The sequence below is a fragment of the Cervus elaphus genome, chromosome 24 (assembly GCF_910594005.1).
Source record: "Cervus elaphus chromosome 24, mCerEla1.1, whole genome shotgun sequence".
NCBI classification, from domain to species: Eukaryota; Metazoa; Chordata; class Mammalia; order Artiodactyla; family Cervidae; genus Cervus; species Cervus elaphus.
Window position 1 is genome coordinate 18,922,509 of NC_057838.1, and position 22,111 is coordinate 18,944,619.

At 45.8% G+C, this 22,111-nt stretch overlaps 1 protein-coding gene across 3 annotated transcripts in view; it reads right to left on the bottom strand.

The window, feature by feature from the left end:
* Positions 1 to 22,111, bottom strand: part of OSBPL10 (oxysterol binding protein like 10) — a 317,366-nt gene that overhangs the window by 68,126 nt on the left and 227,129 nt on the right. For all 3 annotated transcript variants that reach the window (XM_043885775.1, XM_043885773.1, XM_043885776.1), the window contains exons 5-6: positions 14,912 to 15,122; positions 2,326 to 2,492 (exon numbers count right to left, since the gene is read on the bottom strand). In XM_043885775.1, coding sequence (XP_043741710.1) covers positions 2,326 to 2,492; positions 14,912 to 15,122 — 378 coding nt within the window. The remainder of the gene's footprint in view (positions 1 to 2,325; positions 2,493 to 14,911; positions 15,123 to 22,111) is intronic.

Consider the following 22,111-nt stretch of genomic DNA (forward strand, 5'->3'; position numbering starts at 1 on the left):
TATCTAGGTTGGTCATAACTTTCCTTCCAAGGAGTAAGATAATTATTAAAGAAATGCAAATCAAAACTACCACGAAGTACTACTTCATACTGGTCAGAATGGCTATCTTTATAAAGTCTACAAACAACAAATGCTAGAGAAGGTGTGGAGAAAAGGGAACCCTCTTACACTGTTGTTTGGAATGTGAGTTGGTGCAGTCACAGTGGAAAACACTGCAGAGGTTCCTCAAAAAAAGCTAAAAACAGAATTACCATAAGATCCAGCTCTCTCACTCCTGGGCATATATCCAGACACAGCTCTAATTCAAATACACGCACCCCAGTGTTCATGGAAACAACCTAAATACCCATTGACAGATGAATGCATAAAGAACACACAGACACACACATACACACATATATATACAGATATATACATATATGTGTGTGTGTGTGTAATAATCTCTAGCTACATCCATGTTGCTCATTCTTAAGGCTGAGTAGTATTCCATTATATATATATAATTTTTAATATGTATATAATTATATATATACACACACACACACAACTAGAGATTATTACATTAAATGAAGTCAGAAGGAGAAAGACAAATACCATATGATATCACCTACCTGTGGAATCTAAAATATGATACAAATGAACCTATCACAGACTCATGGACACAGAGAACAGACTTGTAGTTGGCAAGGCGGTGGGGGATTGGGGACTGACAGATTGGGAGGCTGGGGTTAGCAGATGCAAACTCTTTTATGGAATGGATAACCAACAAGGTCTTATTGTATAGCACAAGGGACTACTGATATATTCAATATCCTGTGATAAACCATAATGGAAAAGAATATTTTAAAAAAGAATTATGTATAACTGAATCACTTTGCCGTATAGTCCAAACTAACACACTATAAATCAACTAGACTTCAATAAATAAATAAACAAAATCATTTTTTTTTAAGCTTATTAGGTGACAGTCTCTGCTAGGGTTTCCGTGATGCTGCTGTGCACAGAATTTGTTTCTGAAGATCTAAGAATTTCTCTCTTCATGTCCTTCTAGAGCAAGTTTTAATATGTGTATTATGGTGTGAAGTCCCAAACGTCTTTCCCAATGGAATGGAAGGGACTGGAGTTCTAGCCCCTCAGCAGCGAAGCACCCCTCCTCAAACATGACCCACCCAAGGCTCTCAACAGAGCTACCTGATCCCAAGCTCCGATCATCCTCTCAGTTTCCAACTTACCTTGCAAGGCAACTACATGTCAGCTGCAAGTGTTTCCCACCTGAAACTCGGTGCACGGCCAGAGGCAAAGGCCTCTCAAAATCTCACATCCCCTATCATTTCATACTCTGCAAAGTCACCTTACAGATGCTGACAAAATACTTGTGGGCAGGCTGACCCTGCCTCTGGAAGATCTAGGCCCTTTAGTCACCCTCGGAGAAAAGAACCATGTGAAGCTGGGAGGAAAATGCCAGTGGAGGACCAAGACCATTTGATCCAAGACGCTGCTCTGGGGCGTGCACCCTTACAAAACAGATCCTGTTCTATAACTTTCTAGCCAAAGTGATTTCAATTCAAACGAAGAACAATCTCTAACATATGGTTACAGTAGGTCCCAGCCCGGTTCACAAGATCATGTCGACAGGAAATGTGCATCCAAAGAAACAGAGAAAACAGAAATTCACTCGTGACACGGGAGAGACGAACACAAGGCAGGCTGCATTTGGCTTCTCTCCAGCTGCCACTCAGACGCGCCGTTGGTCAAGGAGCATCGTGCAGGCGGATCGCAGGGCCCAGTGAGCCTGTGGGGGTCTGGCTGGCCGCTAAGGTCGACAGGGCTGCTCCTCCCTGGACCTGGGCTGCAGCGCAGCGCCCGGAAGAGCCCCAGCCGCTGCCCGTGGGCTCGCCCGGTCCTGCAGCATGCGGGGAGTGCGCGTGGGAGGCAGGAGCTCAGGGTATCAGCACAACCAACACAAAGAAGCCGCTATTTTTAGGGGAGTGATAGAATATATTGTAACTGCTCCCGTCATGTCAACAGGCGTCACGTCAGCGAGTGCGTTCGAATCTCTCCTGCTCAATATGAAAATAACTTCCGTTTCAGTGAAAATAGGAGATTCCCCATCGGTTGCATCATAATTCGCCCACGGCAACTGCCAGGCAGGAGAACAGGCATGCTCGGGGGTGATTTTGTCTCCCCAGGTGATGCTTCCATTTTATTATTGGTCTCCTCTTAAAATCCAGAGATGAGCAAGTTACAAATATAATTACTCTCTTTCCCAGCAAGCAAGCACTAACACAAAGCCACACACGGTGCTAGAGAGGGCAGCCGGCTTACCTCTGGCTCTGGCTCTGGCTCTGGCGGGAAGGTTTGCTCATCCTCCGTGGAGTTGGGTAAAATGGCCCAGGTGATGCTGGCGCTGGCTGATGGCAAGGAGCCAAGTGTCCCATTTTTCAGCTGCTCCGTGGAGTGTGACTTGGGCCCGTGCCATCCCAGGATGCTTTCTGAAATAAAGACCAAGGATGATGCCAAGCATTTTCCAAATCCAACCTTTAGAGCTCAAGAGGTATCACACTAGATAAGAAGCCCAACGTGAAGTGGGCCCAGTTTTAAGTGGATGGTGGTGGATTTCGGTTGGTTCAGTGGAATGAAGTGTAGATTCAGATCATCTATTCATGAACGGGTTTCTGCATAATGGCCATATCAGAATCACCATAGGCTGTGTCTCTCCCCATTCTTGGACTAAAACAATTCATGTTCGCCATATTTCCTTAAGGGTGTTTATTATTATTTTTTTTTACCTGTTTAAAAATACTTTAAAATAGTTACAATAAAAAACCAAAAGTCGAGGACTTCCCTGATGATCCTGTAGTTCCCAAGCAGGGGGCGTAAGTTCAATCCCTGGTCAGGAAAGATCCCGCACGATGTGGCCAAAAAAATAAAAATAAACAAAGTAGAATTTTATCAGACACAGGCTGCTCAAAATGCAGTTTGAGTGCAATCTGATGACCAGAGCTGAGAAAAGACATCTGCAGTGTGATGACGTTCACAAGCCCACAGCCACTGGATGCAGCCAGCGTGGCAGAAGTCAAGAAGCCACATCACTGAAGACAGATGTGGTCATGCCATTATAGCAAAAACTCTTTGGGGTTACCAGACTGGTGTTTATAAATCATTTATTTTCTTCTCTCTTTCTTTATTTGGTCATGCCACGTGGCTTGCAGGATCTTAGTGCCATGATCAGAGATTGAACCCAGGCCTCCAGCAGTGGAATCAAGAGTCCTAACCACTGGACTGCCAGGGAATTCCCTATAAAGCATTTTTCTAATCCTCCCTAAATCCTTGAGAACAACAAGAAAGCCTTTCTAATACTAACCTTTGTAAGCACGCATGCTCAGCTGTGTCTGACTCTGCGACCCCACAAACTGTAGCCCGCCAGGCTCCTCTGTCCCCGGGATTCTCCAGGCAAGAATACTGGAGTGGGTTGCCATGCCCTCCTCCAGGGGATTTTCCCGACCCAGGGATCGAACCCGGGTTTCCTGTGGCTCCTGCATTGGCAGGTGGGTTCTTTAAGCACTGTGCCCCCGGGGCATCCCCGACCTGTCTGAGGCACGGGTCACTGTAGAATAGTTGCATATGCTTCCGAAGGGGACAGGAAGTAACTGGGGGCAGATTTCTATACCCCACAGCAGTCCTGCCATTAGAAAAAGAACTGGCCTCACACTCAGCTGAACCTGGGGATTCCGTCCTCAGCCCGAGAGCAGGAGTGAGTGAGTGTGGGAAGGCTGGCGCATGCAGACTGCCTCACACGAACTAGAACTCCGCGGCCCTCCAGTGCCTCAGACGCTGCCCGCCATCTGCTCCTTCTCCCCCTGCTGCTCACAATGCCCAAGCAAGGCTATGTTGTTTCAAACTCTTCAAGGTAGTGAGAGTCTTTGTGGGCACTATTTCCCTGCTAAGACTGACATCCTTCATTCATCTACCTGGTGGAGGAGGTCTCCCACATAAATCCAGGGATCGACTCAACCATCACTCCCTCACAGAGGCCCCCTGCCCAGGACCACGCTGGCCAAGGGAGCATGCTGCAGGCTCCCCTCCGTCCCAATAGTTGTTGTACTGTCTCCCAGCTCTTAGTGCGATTGGAACTCACTCTCCAATCCTTTGACCACCTGATGCAAAAAACTGACTCACTGGAAAAGACCCTGATGCTGGGAGAGACTGAAGGCAGGAGGAGAAGGGGACGACAGAGGATGAGGTGGTCGAACAGCATCACCAACTCGATGGACATGAGTTTGAGCAAGTTCCAGGAGATGGCCGGGCATGCTGCAGTCCATGGGGTCACAAAGAGTTGGACACGACTGAGCAACTGAACTGAACTCACTCTCTTCATTCATTTATTGTCTGCCTTCCTCTTCTCCCTAAAAACTCAGCTTCTTAAAAACAGAGGCCATACTGATCTTGCTCAGTGCTGATTTCCCAGAACCTACGACAGGGTCTGGCAAGGAGTGTGTGCTCACTACAACTGTGCCTAATGAGCGAAGGACCATTAAGACTTTCGGATATCTTTAATTTCAAAATGGGTGTATGTAGAATGTTGATGAAAAGGGTCTGGGGACACAGCAGGGAAGGGAGTGAGGAAGGAGGGTTATTGCTTACTGGGTACAGAGGTTCAGCTTTGCAAGATGAAAAGGGTTCGAGAGTTTGGTCATACAATAATATGAATATATTTAACACTACTGAGTTGAATACTTAAAAATGGTTAGGAAGTCAAATTTTCTGATATGTATATTTTACCACTCTTTTTTAATGACAAAATAGTCATCCATATGCCAGTCTTTGATGTTATTTTTTAAAAAGGCAAAAACTCATAACACTAAAATCAAAGGCTGAAGGGTGAGCTAAGGACAGGTTTGGAAAGAAGCCCCATAAATAGAAGGTGGATGGGGCTGGACTGAAAAAAACAATCCAGGGTTCCAAGGCCCAGAATCTGCCCTCAGAAAGGTGGAAAGGTACTTCTTACCTGTTATGCTGACCAACTCCTGCTCAGAGACCAGAAGTTAGATTCAGATCTTAAATACTGGGCAGCTGTCTCATAAATACAGAGGTACTACTTGTTTCACATTTTATTTCATTATATAAGTAGAAAATGTCCTCCAGAGTAATTAGGAAAACTTGAAAGGCACTAGGGGAAAAAATCTGCTTTCCTTCTGGTGGCTCAGATGATAAAGGATCTGCCTGCAGTGCAAGAGACCTGGGTTTGATTCCCGGGTGGGGAAGAACCCCAACCCACTCCAGTATTCTTGCCTGGAGAATTCCATGGACAGAGGAGCCTGGTGGGTTACAGTCTATGGGGTCACAAAGAGTCAGACATGACTGAGTGACTAACACTCACTCTTCATAGGCAATCAGGACAGTGTTCCATTACTCTCAAACCTCAACTCTGCCCCTTGCTCCCCTCCATGCCACCGTCAGTCAGAGGTGATAACCAGGAGAGAGACAATGGGGCAGGAAGTAGAGTCTGGCCTGGCCTTGAAACACAGCATCCTGAGACAAAGACCAAGACAGGAAGGGGGGGTGGCAATGCATGCTGGGAAATGTAGTTTTTGTACATTCTACAGATTCCGAGCATGAAAGCCCAGTGAGTGAGGACAGGAGACCAGTCCAGCCGCTCTGATCCCCAGTCACTGGTTTGGGAGTCTGGATAGAGGGGGAAAATTCTAACAGAGTGAATGAAAAAGGCTGTATAAATTGATCAATTCTGTACTGAAGCTCGGCAGTGGGTGCCCCTGCACCCTCATTTTCCTTCTTCCTCTCAGCCCCAGCCCTTCCCAAAGTGGAAGCCAAAGCAAAGACCTTGAAGGCCAAGAAAGCAGTGTTGAAAGGCGTCCACGGCCATAAAACGAAAAAAGAAGATGATCCACACGTCACTCGTTGTCCACTGGCTCAGGAGGGAGCCCAAATGCCCTCAGAAGAGTGCCCCTGGGGGAAACAAGTGTGACCACCACGCCATCAAGTTCCCCTCAACCAGCAAGTCAGCCATGAAGGTAACAGCAGACACAACACACCCGGTGTTCACTGTGGATGTCAAGGCCAGCACCACCAGATTAAACAGCTGTGAAGGCGTTCTATGACGTTAACACGGCCAAGGTCAACACCCTGATCAGGCCCGATGGAGGGAAGAAGGCCTATGTCCAATTGGCTCCTGACTGTGATGCTTTGGATGTTGCCAATGAAATTGGGATCATCTAAACTGAGTGCAGCTGGCTAATTCTAAAAGTTTCCACTATTTTTTTGTTTTTAAAGGACTCCTTTTTAGAGTCCTGTTTAGAGTCCTTTTTAAAGGACTCTACAGTGCTTGAGGAAAAACAACAGTATTCTGAGAAGGGTACTCAAAAGGCTGAGAGGAACAACATATCTCTGAAATTTACTCTAAATGGTAAGGTGTCAGAGAAAACATCAGGAGAGGTGTATCCTTGAAATAATACAAAATAAAGTAACCACTATGGAACAAGAACACAGAGCCAGGAGAAGAAAACAGGCTGAGGTGCAGAAAGAGGTGGAGGCAGGAAGGACTTATGATGAGGAAATGAAGCCAACATTAGCAGAATTAAGGTTAATACTGAAACAAGGGGAAAACAGGATCAACACTGTAGAAAGTCAAGTAAGTAGTGTGTCAAGATGAAGTTCTATTAGTGAGCAGCTGCCAAGGGCACAAGGGTCAGCAATGAGACAGAAGATTCAGGACTTCCCTGGTGGTCCAGAGATTAAGAAGCCATCTACCAATGCAGGGGTCATGTGTTCGATCCCTAGCCCAGGAAGATCCCACATGCCATGGAGCACCTAAGACCATGCCCCGCAACGACTGAGCCAGTGCTCTAGAGCCCATAATCTGCAACAGGAGAAGCTGCCACAATGAGAAGCCCGCAAACCACAACTAGAGACTGGCCCCCACTCACTGCAACTAGAGAAAGCCCATACACAGCGATGAAGACCTAGTGCAGACAAAAATAAATAATAATAGTAAAATTTTTTAAAGACAGAAGATACACGGCAGAGACCTTTAAGTGAAAAGAGATCAGTGGAACAAATGGAACAAAAACAATAAACAATAACAGAAGTAAAGAAACACAGCTGGAGCTGAAGAGTGGGTTGCGGATCCCGTGAAAACAGCCCACCACAGTCCAGCAAAACCAATGGGAAAAGACTCATATCTAGAGAGCTTTCGATATTTTCTTAGGTTTTTTCTCTTACTGAAATGTCAAACACACACAAAAATAGAATAGTTTAATGAATGCCTGGCTCATTAAGTTTGGCAACACTTTTTAATTAAAAAAAAAAATCAAGAGGAAAAATTTTCCAATCATTTAGGCAGAACAGTTAGACCTGCCTTAAAGGGGTAAAAAAAAAAAAAATCAAGCTAGTCTTGGCTTTTGCTACAACACTAAATGCCAAAAGACGACAGATGAAGAGAAGAATGTAAATGAATATCTACATATTTCCCTGTGGGTGCAGGGCTGGAAAGATAATGCTTGTCTTCAGACAAATTATCTTTCCTCTGCTGAAAAGAGTCAGCATTTGTTGAGCTCTTGCTAGGTGCCAAGGACTACTATACAAAAAATTTCTTTTTAAAATTATTATTTAATATTTATTTATTTGGCTGGGCCAGGTCTTAGTTGTGGCACGCAGGATCTTCTTCTTCTTCCTTTTGTATTTGCAGCATCTTTAGTTGTGGCATGCAAACTCCCAGTTGCAGCCTACTGAATCTAGCTCCCCAATCAGGGATCACATCTGGGCCCCCACACTTGGAGTGAAGAGTCTTAACCACTGAGCCACCAGGCAAGTCCCTATCATATGAAATTTTTGTGCGTTAGCTCATCTAATTCTAATGACATCTAATGACGATCTAATCTAATCCTAAGACTTACCTCTTGACAGATAAACAAAAAGGCATGCAGTAAGCGTCAGGGGTAAATGGCAGATGAACACCCAGGCCATCTGTCCCCAGGGCCCAGACTCTCAAACTCTACGCTCTGTGCCTTCTGAGCACCACTGCACGGACTCAGAAAATATCCCACTTTCTGGGGAAAAAAATGACCTGAGGTCATATCCCAACACATGAAGAAAAGCAGCAGGATAAAGAACTCAAGACTGGAGAAGCCGTGGAAAAGGACAGGCAGTGAGCAATGAACCCAGCTGAACATAAGGCTGAGCAGGGCTGGGACTCAGGGCAGGAAAAAAGGCACTTGCCTCTGGGTAAAATTTAAAGAGGCAGCAAAACACTCAGTAATCAAGATAAATGGCATGTTCATGCAATACTGTTTAAATCAAAATTATGTCAGAATAAAAAAATGTCTTAAAGGACTCAGGCTCAGTTGCCTCACCCAGTCAAGTCCTATCTTTTAAGATTTTGATATTTTGTTCATCCTGGATTTTTTTGCATTCATTTTGGTTTCAAGATATTGCATTAAAACGTCATTTATCTTAATGACTTTGGTACCGTTAAATTTGTGCTCAAAGGAGGTGTTCCACTCATCATACGCCGTCCCAGCCCTGGAACTGAATTTAAATGCTTCTTGAAAACATGATAACATCACTGACTATTAAGTCAAAATTCTTTTAAAGAGATCTAATCATTATTACACATTATTGAGTATTAAATTAATATTAAAATATTGATAATATCTCCCACATTATATTCTAATCAAACATTGGGAAGTCCACTAAGAAAAGAAGGAAATTAAAGTATTCTGAGTCTTCATCACCCTATAGTGCGTCATTCTTGATTTTGACAATTAGAATACTACAAGTCAATGAATCCTTATGAAGACTGCAATGTGACCACTACTATAATTTATATACATATTTTCCCCCAAAATGCTAAAGAAAAGGAAACACAACCTGTGTGGCAAAATGAGAGGAAACAAGAAAAGCAGCACAAATACAGAAACAAAAAGCATAATGGAGACCAAGGAAAACAAGCAGCACTGTAAGGGAAAACAATAAATGACTGGACTGCATTCTGTGTCTGAAAGATAAATTCTCAAGACGGTGTCATAAAACAAAACACAAGTCTCAACCAGATTTCAATAATCCAAAGACATGCCAATTTTCACATTTTAACATCTCTGAAATCGGAGTTCATCTTATGCTCAATGACGTGTCATAGTTTAGTTGACAGCGTTTTCTTAGTGGCACAAAGGCTCACGGTGTGTTTCACTATGGATGTGTTGGACAGGTGAGAAAACATGCCTCACCTATAGAAAGTGACTCAGAAGGTCTATGATAGAGAGGCGATCAGAGACATACCAGCAAGGACAAATGCAAAGAAAACCAGGGTCTAACATGACCACGTGGCTGCTGACCGTAGCCTACTGGCTGTATGTCAATTGCCTTTCACTTTCTAGTCCACCCTAAAGCTCCTGAGTGGCAGACCATTGGAGATGATCCAATGGGAGAGAGGAGGAAGGCAATGGGTCAGGTGTTCACCAATTTGCAAACTAGTGCTTGCACCAGGTTTTGACACATGCCTGCAGCTCCTCACACAACACTTAGTAGACACAAGAAGCCCAAGAAAAAGGGGGGAAAAAAACCTTTCTGGCTCTCTTAACCAACCGGAAGCAGAAGGAAAGCTACAGATTTAACCACAGGCTTAAAGCTTTGACTGTGGGACTGACTCTGCCCTTGGTCTCAGCTTACCCCTTGCTGGAGCGCTGGAGGCAGCGCTGGAGGCCAGTGACAGGGGAGGCACTGGAAGGCCCCCCACTCTTCCTGAGAAACAGTGAACTCCCGCCTCCTAGGTGCAGTCAGTCTGAGAGGGCTTTCCCCAAATGAGTAAGGCTGACATTTACAAACATGGGAAAAACATAGGGTGTACTTATGATGAAATGCTGGTATGGCAGGATCTGATGGCTTTCTTTACGGAGGAAGTGCCAATCAATCAGTTTTGACTGCTGTATAAAAGTAAATAAATAAAACTACCCATCTGAAATATTCTGCAATGGTAGTGTTTCCCAATATGCTGCTTACTGAAGGGATCATCACATTTTTTGTGGGGTTTTTTGTTTATTTTTATTTTTTCCCATTTATTTTTTATTAGTTGGAGGCTAATTACTTTACAATATTGCAGTGGTTTTTGTCATACATTGACATGAATCAGCCATGGATTTACATGTATTCCCCATCCCGATCCCCTCTCCCACCTCCCTCTCTACCCGATCCCTTTGGGTCTTCCCAGTGCACATTTTTATCTTGACTTTTAATCACAAAATAAGGGAAGGTGACCTAAATAGGATGCACAGCCAACAGAAACACTGGGTGTCAGGAAAGAAGGATGGATAGAGGTTGAGAAAAGACAGACATTGTAGAGACAGAGGAAAAAAAGGGGTCTGAGTGGGGAAAAGGGATGAAAGTTGAGAATCTGAAGATGTTTCTGGGAAAAAATGAAGCAGAGCAGAAGGAAGAAGTCAACAAGTGGGAAAAGCCCAGAAAAGTCCCTACAATAGTCTCACCAGGACTTTCCTGATGGTCCAGTGGTTAAGACTCCATGCTTCCAATACAGGAGGCCTGAGTTCAATCCCTGATGAGGGAACTGGATCCCACATGCTGAGTGGTATGGCCAAAAGAAAAAAAAAGTCTCATCTATTTGACCCTCTTGGCCAAACCCCAAAACAGCAGGAACCAATGCAACTGGCTTATTAACTGACAATCCCTATAAATCTTAAAAGAGAATGAGAAAGTTACTGGAAAGGCAAGTTAAGAAGTGCATATTAAATTCTGTTCTGGTTCCCCTCTCTTCAATTACATGTGTCTTGGTCTCTGGCCCTGATTCATGTCCAAGGGCATGAACATCATCCATGGGGATTCCTCTGCCACCCCCACTGCAGCAGCTTGTCCCGCACCCACTATAACGTGAGAGCCAGCTCTCACAGTGCACTAGAACATGGTCTGATCACAGGTGTCTGTGCTGCCTCTGAATCATGTTCCCCGGATCAGGTGAGGAACGCCCCAGAAGCACAGGCAGCAGACTGCTCTGCCCCCACAGACCACTTTAAGGTCTGGAATCCCCCTCCAGCACAGACTCCCAAGCAGCCCAGCCGTCTCCAGCTCTGGAGCAGCCCTGACTTGTCACACCACAGAAAATCAGAGGCACATATCTGGACTCGGGAAACCAGATGCCCACATGCCCCATCCCATCAAGCATCTGCCTTCATCAAAACACTGGAGAAGATTCAGTCACCAGGACAGAGGAGAACCGGGGAACATAAGCCTGGACCAAGAAGCCAAGTTCCTTTACAAATTTTACCTACAAACCTCTCCATAAACAGAAGTTAGATGAAGCATTTCAGCCCTGAATTATCTCAGAGGTAACATCGGAGACAGGACCCGAGCCTGAAATGTGTAGGTGGGCACAGATGGGAGCTCAAGTAATTCTCCAGCTTGTTCCAGTCGCTCTGTTTGAAATGAAATTGAGGTCGGGGAGCAACATCTGCATGACAAAGGCTCTAGAGCCACCGCCAGGTTCCCCAGAAGATGCAACGAGAAGCTACAGAAGATGCTGGGAGATCACAGATTAGGTTTTGATTCCGAAGAGGGGCAGAAAGAAAAAGAAAAAAATCAGTGCAGGAGGGATCAGAAAGCAGAGGCCTTCATGAACAGTGCCCACAGATACAAGCTGTGCTGACCTACCTGTGCCCCACCCACCCCTCCCCTGCCCCCTGAAACTCTAGAGCAAGGGTCCCCAACCTCTGAGCCACAGACTGGCACCTCCTGTCAGGTCAGTGGTGGCATTAGATTAGAAATAAAGTGAGCAATAAGTGAATTCGCTTGAATCATCTGGAAACCATCCCCCAGCTTCCGGTCCATGGAAACAGTGTCTTTCACAAAGCCGGTTCCCAGCGCCCAAAAGGCTAGGGACCGCTCTGGAGGAAAGCCTGATAGAGGTTCACTTTAACGAGATTTTGATTTCCATCAACCCAGTCTGGCACTCCTTGGATATAACCGTTAAGTTTTTATCAGCAGGAGTCAGGCTGCTACAGCCCCCATCAACCCCAAGAGCCCTGAGGTTCTTAACAGATGCATTTTGAGACGACACTCCTGGGGTCACTAGGCTCTTCCATTCCATTAGCTTGAGATTCTGGAATTCTGTTTTAACTGCAGGCAACTATGATGCTTTGGGTGAGGATGTAATTCCACCTTCTTTCCCCCAAATGTGCGGCACAGATTTAAAAGACATGTGCAGAAATGTTTTAAAATCCAAAGGGCTGTGTTATATGGAATATAACTTTGGAAAGGGTTAGGAAGACAAGGAAACACAATAACCTTTATGATGCTTAATGCTCTATTCTCCAACCTTCAGCCAAGTTCCCCAGTAAAAACGGCTAAAAGGAAGGGTGGGTGGACAACAGGGTCAGGTCCAGGAAGGGACAGGATGACCACTCCCCACAGAAGGCAGCAAGGTGGGTGCAGCAGTGTCCAGACATTGCGTGGTCTCCCGCCTCCCCCACAAATAGTCCCCATTTCAACCTCTCACCACATCTGACATTCTACCTCAAGCTTTGTCCCTCCAGCCCTTAAAAAACCCCAGAGAAAGAATGAAAATCTGGAAGGAAAATTAGAAATTTACTAGAAAGTCACCTGAAGAAAAAGGTAAGGCATGAATTTCAGGCACAAGAAAATGGTTCAAGTTTCTTATCCACTCCTTCTTGGAATGAGCCCACTTGTTCACAGAGCCTAGAAGCAGGTTCTGGTGCAAGAAGAATTCTAGGAACTTTGAGAAGCACCCAGTCTAATGCTGAGGTGTGCCCAACGCCTAAAGCAGTCACTGAGGCTCCATCCAGATCAGGAAAAGTCAGGGAGTCTCATTTTTCAATGAGACTTCTCAAGTAGAGAAGAAAAAGGCAAGGAAAAAAGCACATGGGGTGCCTTCACTCTGTACCTGGACACACACGCCTCTCCCAAGCCCAGATCAGGCACCTGAATGTTTTTTCTTTTGTTAGAGAAGACACTGGTAGAGTCATAGGCAAAATTCAGAAAAGTCGGGACTTCCCTGGTGGTCAGTGGTTAAGAATCTGCCTGCCAACGCAGAGGACATGGGTTCAATCCTTGGTCAGGGGAGCTGACAATGCCATGGGACAACTAAGTCCATGCAACACACCTACTGAGCCCACACTCCACAGAGTTCAAGAGCTACAACTGCTGAAGCCTGTGTGCCCTAGAGCCTGTTCTCCACAAGAGAAGCCCCCGCAATGAGAAGCCGGTACAACTGCAGCTAGAGAGTAACCCCTGCTCATCACTAGAGAAAACCCACATGCAGCAACGAAGACCCAGCCAGGCCAAAAATATAAACAAATACAATTTTTAAAAAAATTTAGTAAGGTCTGCAAATTAGGAAGAGGATTGTATTTATGTTAATTTCTCGATTTGGACCATGGTACTGTTACTACAGAGAAGAGTGCCCTTTTTTAAGGAAATTCACACTGAGGCATAGAAAAGTAAAGATACATATCATCGGCAACTTACTTTTTAGTGGCTAGAATATTATAATAGGCTTATACATACAGAGAAGATGGGGCAAACATGGTAATAGCATTTGGAGAATTTGGAGATCGATGAGAATTTTTCATACTATTCTTGTAACTTTTTCAGAAGTCTCAAACTATTTCCCAAACAATAAAGAAAAAAATACAAATACCTGCCCTGAGAAAATTAAGCTGTGAGCAGAACAGTGTCGGAGAATTAAGGTGTGACAGCCCCAGTCTGGGGAATCCAGAGTCTACTGGGTGGTCCATTCTGGTTTGGACAAAGGACCCCAGGCGGCTGCCACAGAGGGTAGAGCCCACCCCTGGACTTTGCTCTGCGATACCAGGGTGGCTTCGGGCAGGTCACTTACCTGCTCTGAGCCTCAGCTCAGCTCACCCACATGGTGGGCATGACGATATCTACTTCGTGAAGATTTCATAAAGCGGGTAGCAAAAGGTAGACACTGATAGAATCAGAGCTGAGTAATGACGGTGGGTACTACAGAAGAAACTCAAGCCCCCCGCCCCTACAGCTGACTCTGGGAAACCAACATCACCTTTCAACCCTGGTGACAGGGGCGGGCAGTGGGGACCTGGAGGAAATGTGAAATACAGACCATTCGTCATAACCTGGCTTGGCTTCCCATCACCTGAACTGCCTCATTCTTCATTAATTAATTGAACCCTGGGCAACAAAGCTCAGTGAGGCGTCAGTGCATCTCTTCTAATACTTTATAATTCCCTATGACATGACCCATCTCAAGCCATTTTCACCTTTATCATTTAATTCAATCTTCCCTAGTATCTTTCTATCTGCTTATCGATGAAACCTTCCTTCAAAAGGAATGGAGTCTCTGCAGGGAGTTGATTATTATCTCTAACTTCTTGACAAACAACTAGAAATGCTTCTGTTATGTATCTCAGAGAAAATCTCACACTGGGCCCTGAGGAGACAGGAAAGAGGAGGGCATGGTGGCCGCAGGCAGAGAGCAGGAGGCAAGGCGGCTGTTCATCATGGGAGGAGGTGGGGATACACACCACAGGCACAGTTAGAAATAGCAGACCAGATGCTGCAGAGCAATAGATCTTGCAAACACAACATTGAGTGCAAAATTCACAGAACAGACGGCAACGGAGAACTGAATGCTAGCAAGTCTCAAAGGAATTCCATAGTATTCATGAAAATGTTAAATTGTTGATAGGAGGGCACATTGCTAACGGGTGAAATGAAAAAAAATAGAGACAGCCCACGCGAGTTTGAGAAGGGGTAAACACAGAAGTGCCTGGATAAAAGGCAAGATGGATAGATTTAAAGGAAGAAGGTCACCGCGGACAGACATGCACGTGGGCACAGTGGACAACGCACACTCGCAGACCCGCGCGCGCCGCTGCCGGGGAGGTCTTACCCGAGGCCCCCGGCCTGTGGCTGGGCTGGCCGGCGTGGTGCAGACTCTGCTGGAGCAGGCTCAGGCACTCCCCGAGGCAGCTGAGGGTGGCCGCAGAGGTAGCTTTCAGGAGCAGTAAGTCCTGGTCCAAGGCAGTGAGGGGACCAGACCCCGGGAGAGACTCGATGGCGTGCACCAGGTTCTTCTGCTGTCCCTCCACCTGGGTCATCATCTGCGGAAAAGGGAGGCAGCGAGGAGGTGAGAGTCGGAAGGCCTCACTTCCGCCATCCGGGAGCCAGCGCTTAAACCATGGGAGTGGATCAAAGTGGGGTGCAACTGTTCACAATAGCCAGGACATGGAAGCAACCTAGATGTCCATCTGCAGACGAATGGATAAGAAAGCTGTGGTACATATACACCATGGAGTATTACTCAGCCATTAAAAAGAATACATTTGAATCAGTTCTAGTGAGGTGGATGAAACTGGAGCCTATTATACAGAGTGAAGTAAGTCAGAGAGAAAAACACCAATACAGTATATTAATGCATATATACGGAATTTAGAAAGATGGTAACAATGACCCTATATGCGAGACAGCAAAAGAGACACAGATGTAAAGAACAGATTTTTGGACTCTGTGGGAGAAAGCGAGGGTGGGATGATTTGAGAGAATAGCACTGAAATCTGTATATTATCATATGTGAAACAGATCACCAGTCCAGGTTCGATGCATGAGACAGGGTGCTCAGGGCGGGTGCACTGGGATGACCCTGAGGGATGGGATGGGGAGGGAGGTGGGAGGGGGGTTCAGGATGGGGAACACATGTACACCCGTGGTTGATTCATGTCAAAGTACGGCAAAAACCACTACAATACTGTAAAGTAATTAGCCTCCAATTAAAATAAATTAATTAATTATAAGAAAAAAAAAGTGTGGTGCAAGACAGCATCACCACCCAGACTACGGGTGGCATGAAGATGCAGTCTGAGGATGCTTGGCGCGCATCCGTCCTGGGATGCCGCAGGCCTGGGATGAAATCCATCCAGGTTCATCTACCCAAAGACACTTGGCCTCTGCAGCTCTGCACACAGGAGAATTTTAGAACTTTAGACCTGAAGGGGACCATCAGGCCATCCTGGGTGTATCTTTTATAGGTCTTTGAAAGGTAAAAATAAACATACTAAAAGTAGAAGTCTTGTGATCAACTTTAAGGTCCTTGGACCACAGGAAGGTTATCTGAGACAATGGGCACCCCTGGCTTTGTCTCAGAGCAAGGTTAATTCCTTGCTTTTCTTCTGTCTCCTGTCCGTCCCTAATTCCTTGGTGGTCCTCCTTGAAGTTCAGGAAATCAAAGTGAAATCTGGGGCTAGCATCTGTGGGGATGAGACCACACACAGCAAAACCAGTGCTGACCCACTCTGCCCCTAAAATGCTGGGAGAGCCCTCAACTTCCTCAACACCACGTGTAGGGAGCCAAGAGGAGGAGAAAAACCAGGAGTTCAAAGCCAGCCCCGCTCTACTGCTAATGCTGTGACAAACCAGTAACCCCATGGCGGCCTGGCTTCAATTCAAAAGCTACAGACAAGCAGTGTTTCCTTGGACAAATCAAGGAGAAAGGAATTTGAGAACTAGAAAAGGACTCGACTGGTGATCTTGTGAAGTGCATCCTCCTCCTGTTTTTATACCTTATCTTGCTAAACAAGATGATGAGCATAAACTGCATGGCCAACAAATAAGCAGTTGAGCTGATATGTGGAGGAGCAAAAGCAGTCCGCCCAAGGTCACAGGTCAGCATTAGAGGCAGGAACCAACTCCTGCTCCCTGGACTCATTCCCTGTTCTCTAAGCATCTCCCACAAAAGCCATCCTTAATTTGAAGCAGTTGCTCCTGCTCTGTCACCATTATCCCCAGGAGGATCCTTGTGACCATCACGATGCCACCAGCTGGAGAGAAGCAATACCTCTGCAAGGACCACCGGACCCAGACACAAAACCCATCCCATACGTGGGCCTCTCTTTCTATTTTCCTTTGAAGACAAATATCTTCTATTTCCTATCACTCTGCATAGTCAACGCCTTAAAAATAAACAGTATGCCCATTGCAATCCTACTTAACCAAAATTGGTGCCGTTACGTCAAAAAGATTTTTTTTAACAGTAACATTAAACATATTACATGCCCATCCTCTGGCCATGTAAGTTATTTTCTGCTGATTACAGAGGTTATAGCTAGCCATTCTGGCTCCTAAAACAGTACGTGAGGCATAATAGGGGCTCAGTAAGAATTCATTTCTTCTTCAGGTCTTTGCTGAAGGGCTGCCTTCTTGGGAAAGCTTCCTGCCCCACATAATTTAAAATCATCTGTACTAGCATGAAAGCAGGAACCATTCTATCTGTGTGATTCACTGATGGATCCCAAGCAACTATCTGTTGAATGAATGAATGAACCTCCAGGGTCTCTTTTTTTTCACTGAGGTGCAAAAGAATCCATTTATGACACAGAGTCTACAGGAATCATTACAGTCAGTTAGGACAACATGGCTGAAGATTCAGGAAAAATAATACCTCTGTTACCAGTTTAAGTTTGACAAGAAAATGGTTAAATTTAACATTAAAAAGATAAAATGTTTACATATTCATTGACAGTCAACTCTATGGAGAACTGCTAACGTTTAGAGAGAAGTTGACTTCGAGCTACTTGTTGTAGTCAGCATTTCTGTAAATTCCTACCATAATATCTTGTCTCAGAAAAATGATGTGTTGAAAGAGAAGAAGAAAAATATAACAACAGAATGTAAACCATATGTTCTTGACTATTACAGATGATGCCATAATGCTTAAGAGAAAAGGTAAATAAAATGAAGCCATTAACTACAGAATCCACTCATTTTTTTTAAATTTTTATTTTATCTTGGGATATAACTGATTTACAGTATTGTGTTAGTTTTAGGTGTACTGCAAAATGATTCACTTATGAATCTACACATACATCCATTCTTTTTCAGATTCTTTTCCCATATAGGTCACCACACAACACTGAATAGGGTTCCCGGTGCTATACGGTAGGTCCTTGGGGATTATCTATTTTCTATATAGTAGTTGGAATATACTCACTTTTAAAATCAACAAAAAAATATATTCCAATTATATAGCATAGGATAAATAATTATTTCACAAGCATAAAATATGATGCAAATCTCAGGTAAAAAAAAGACAAAAAATTGGGATCCCCTCCCCCCGGTGGTTCAGCGATTAAGAATCCAATTGCCAATGCAGGGGACGCTGGTTCAATCCCTGGTCAGACAGGACTAAGATCCGACAGGCTGTGGAGCTGCTGAGCTCAGGCTCCACAACTACTGAGTCCTCACTCGAGACCCTCTGAGATGCAGCTCCTGAGCCTGAGCATCTCAAGCTGGTGCTCTGCATCAAGAGAAACCACCGCGATGAGAAGCCTGCACACCGCAACTAGAGAGTATCCCTCTCGCTGCAACTAGAGAAAGCCCATGTGCAGCAACGAGAACCCAGAACAGCTAAAAATCAATGAACACAAAGCTGACTCCCCGAGTCTCCCACCCTATCACAACAGAGGCGTGCACCCAGAGATGGGTGGCACGTACCTGCTCCCTGGAAAACATCTGACAGTGTTTACTGAGAGCCTGTTGCCAGCGCCAGAGACAGCAGGCCACCCAGAGGGGACACCGGAACTGGCGGTGGGTGGATTTGTCAGTTACAGTGACTGCAGAACAGCTGGTGCTGAGTGGGAGGGGGCGGGCGTGCCACATGCCCCACAAGCCTGGGCACAGTCCCACTCAAGTACTTCCCTGCTCAAAAATGCCAATAGCGCCCCCCTGAGTCACCCTGCGCTGAAGACAGGCCAGTGACCAGGCACTGGATGGATTTCAGCATCCTTGGTAAACGAAGCACTGAAAGGAAAATGATCCCAGCACGGTGCCTGACATGTTAAGCAGACGCCTAGTGATTCATTTTCTCTCCCTTTTCCATGTGATGTGAAATAGAACTTTGGTCTTTACAGACACAGCTGATGCCAACCTTCACTTTCTTTTAGCATCATCAGGCTCCAAAAGAAACTGAATGAACTCTGCAAGCAACGCAGGACTGGCAGCCTCACACTGATGTATTATGGTTATTGCTGCCCAAACATTTCTCAGGCTGGGAGGTCCTGAGGAGAACCTCCCATCAGACTCGGGAAGAACAAGTTTTATGCGTTTTCATATCTGATTTTAACGAAGGGCACATGTGAGATGTCACAAAGCGACACCAAGTCTATAAGCAGCTCACTCTGTCCTGCAAGGTCCCCACAAGCTCAACACAAGAACGAAGCGTGGCCAGTGACGGCCACCAGCCTTGGAACAGCCTGAGCCACCAATTACATGTATTTCAAATTAGGTTTCTGAACGCGTCTTTATTCTTTGGCCACTCCATGAGGCATGTGGGATCTTATTCCCCAACCAGCGATCAAGCCAGGGCCCCTGTATTGGAAGCACAGTCTTAAGTCACTGGATCAACCGGGAAGTCCCTAAACACTTCTTCTGAAGCACAACATGAATCATGCATGGTGTTTAAAAACCAGGGGGAACAAAAGGCACAGGTTTCATTTATTGCTGGCATTTCATTTCTACAGTCAGGGGCATCACACCTCGTAACATGGGTGCAAATGGGACCCTCGTCAAATTTCAGATATCTACTCCCTGGATACATCAACTCTGAGGTTCTAAAATAGATTAACTGTAGGTCAAGTCCAACTTCATAAGGAAGTGAAAATTCTATGACCCATTCCTCATGGTGCAAACAATGGCATAATCAAAGTATAGGTTAATGCTAAGAAAGTCAGTGGCTGCAGATATTCTTCTTTTCTTTCAGTGAAGCTAAAACCAAAGCTGAAGGCAAAGACCAAACCCCAGTGACATCAGCTCCACAAGATGAGATCCAGCTAATGAGGACTGGAGGAGCAGTGGCTACACTTGCCTCGATCACTTTAGACTGTTCTGACCTGCAAAGCTTGGTGTAGGTTCGGAGAGGCGCCAGAAAGGTCCCGTCCCGACAGGTCAGACATCAACAAACAACAGCTCGTCACTCATCCATCCGTCGGTAACCAAAGCATCAGCCTCACGCACGGCTTTCTTATCCTAACGTCACCAGAGCTGCCGGCCTTGTTGGCAGAACCTCCTGGGCTCCCAGACAGCACGGGACCTTCAGTAATTCAATCTGTCCTGCTTGGGAGGAGACCCAACAATTCAATGTCAACCTCAAGGTGGCCTTGGTTTGGCATTTCTCCTCAGCCTGATGGAACCCCAGAGCCCCTGCTAAGTCTCATGTCTGGGTCACAGAGCAGTCCTTGGCCACCTTCGGGCAATTTTTTTCACTTGGCCAAAGTCACTGAGGCTTACAAGCCAGGCTTCAAAGACCTTAGAACCCAAACTAACCAACCTACTAACTAGCTTACCATCTCCATTAACACAGATTTACTATTCAACTACCTTCAGTAGCATTACTTTAGTATTTCAGACTCCCCACCCAGAAATGACTTGACAGCTCATTACAGAAGTTTCCTAAAATATCCATCAACACCGCATGCACCCTAAAACTCACGGAATGCCTTGCCTCAACATCCTCACCTTGCTGTTTCTGCCAGTCCCTGAGGCATTGTTCCCTGATCCCTATTCAAGGTTCTGCTTTGTCAACCAAATTTCTAATTCTGATTTTTAAGAAAGTTTTCATTGGAGCATAGTTGCTTTCCGGTGTTCTGTCAGTCTCTGCTGTAGAGCAGAGTGAGTCAGCTGTGTGTACACATATCCCCTCTTGTTTTCAGATTTCCTTCCCACATAGGGCACCCCGGAGCATGGAGTAGGGGTCCCCGTGCCATGCAGTAAGTTCTCACCAGTTATCTATTCTACACATAGTATCAGCAGTGTGTGTGTCAGTCCGCATACCCCAGTTCATCCCATCCCCCCAATTCTCAGGTCTGACACGGCCCCCCGCGGCTGGGAGACACAGCCCCTTGGAGGTGTTGCCTCCCAAGTATGAACCATAGAGCCCCTCTGCTTTGCCACCAGGGGGCAGTAGTGACCCCTGGACAGGTGACATTCCCACCTCTCCAGCCCTTCTCCCAGGAGCAGTGTTGGGAACACAGTCATTCCTGGGCTCACCCGAACAGTTTTCTCCTTCTTGCTGGCTCACTTCCCTCTCAACCAGCCTCCCATATTCTGTCTGTCCTTCTGGCTCTTGAAACAACATCTACTGGACTGTTAACCAGCCGAGAGCTTCCCTGAGGCAGGGTACCAGGTCCCCTTGCACGGGGCTCCACGGTCCCAAGCATGATCCCACGTAAGCGAGTCGCAAACATCTTACGGACTCCCAGCTCTCCTCCAGGCCCATCAGGTGACCAGACAAAGAAAACCCCATGGAGGCAGATCTTCAGACCCTCACTGCTCAGTAGGGGCAGGAGGGTGATGGTGATGATAAAGAACAAAGGTGAGCAGGTCCCTCTCCAATGAGGCGAGGCTGCTGGCTACACAGATGAGGTTACAATAATGAGGAAGAACAAAATGATAAAACGTAGGTAGAGAATGGAGAAACCATATTATTCTATATTACAAACCAAGGGAAATTAAAAATGGGAAAAAGAAGGAAAGATCTCCCCCAAATGGACTATTAGATCTTTCATGCCCTGACTGCACATGTTGGCAAACTTCTATAAAAGGTCAGAGAATAAACATTAAAGGTTTTGCAGACCACTGGTCTCTGTGCTTAGCTTGGCCCCTGCAGCTTGAAGGCAGGTGGGTCCAAGTGTAAACAGATGGCCGAGGCTGTGCTCAGCATTTAACATCTCGGTTTAGATGTCAGATAATTCTTTTTTCATTCAAGGTGTAATTTTGTTGGCTCTTGGAGTGAGAGGTGATTTTCGATCCTATCTCGGGCACTTTGGCTATCATGTTAGGAGATTCCAGGTCCAGTGTAAATTTTTTAGGAGGCAGCCACATGCCTGGATTGAACACACAAGGCCTAGCCCTCTTTCATGGCCTGTGGTTTCAATGGCGATCTAATTTCAAAGCCTTAATGGTGCTATTTTGATCTGCTTGGTTAATCTCCTGTCCGAGGCCTCCACTGGTCCCTGCTGGCTGGCCTGAGAGCCCAGGCCTTCCGGACAGAGGACAGATGCCTGTTTTGGCAGGAACCCTCTTGCCCTGGGCTCTGGGTCAG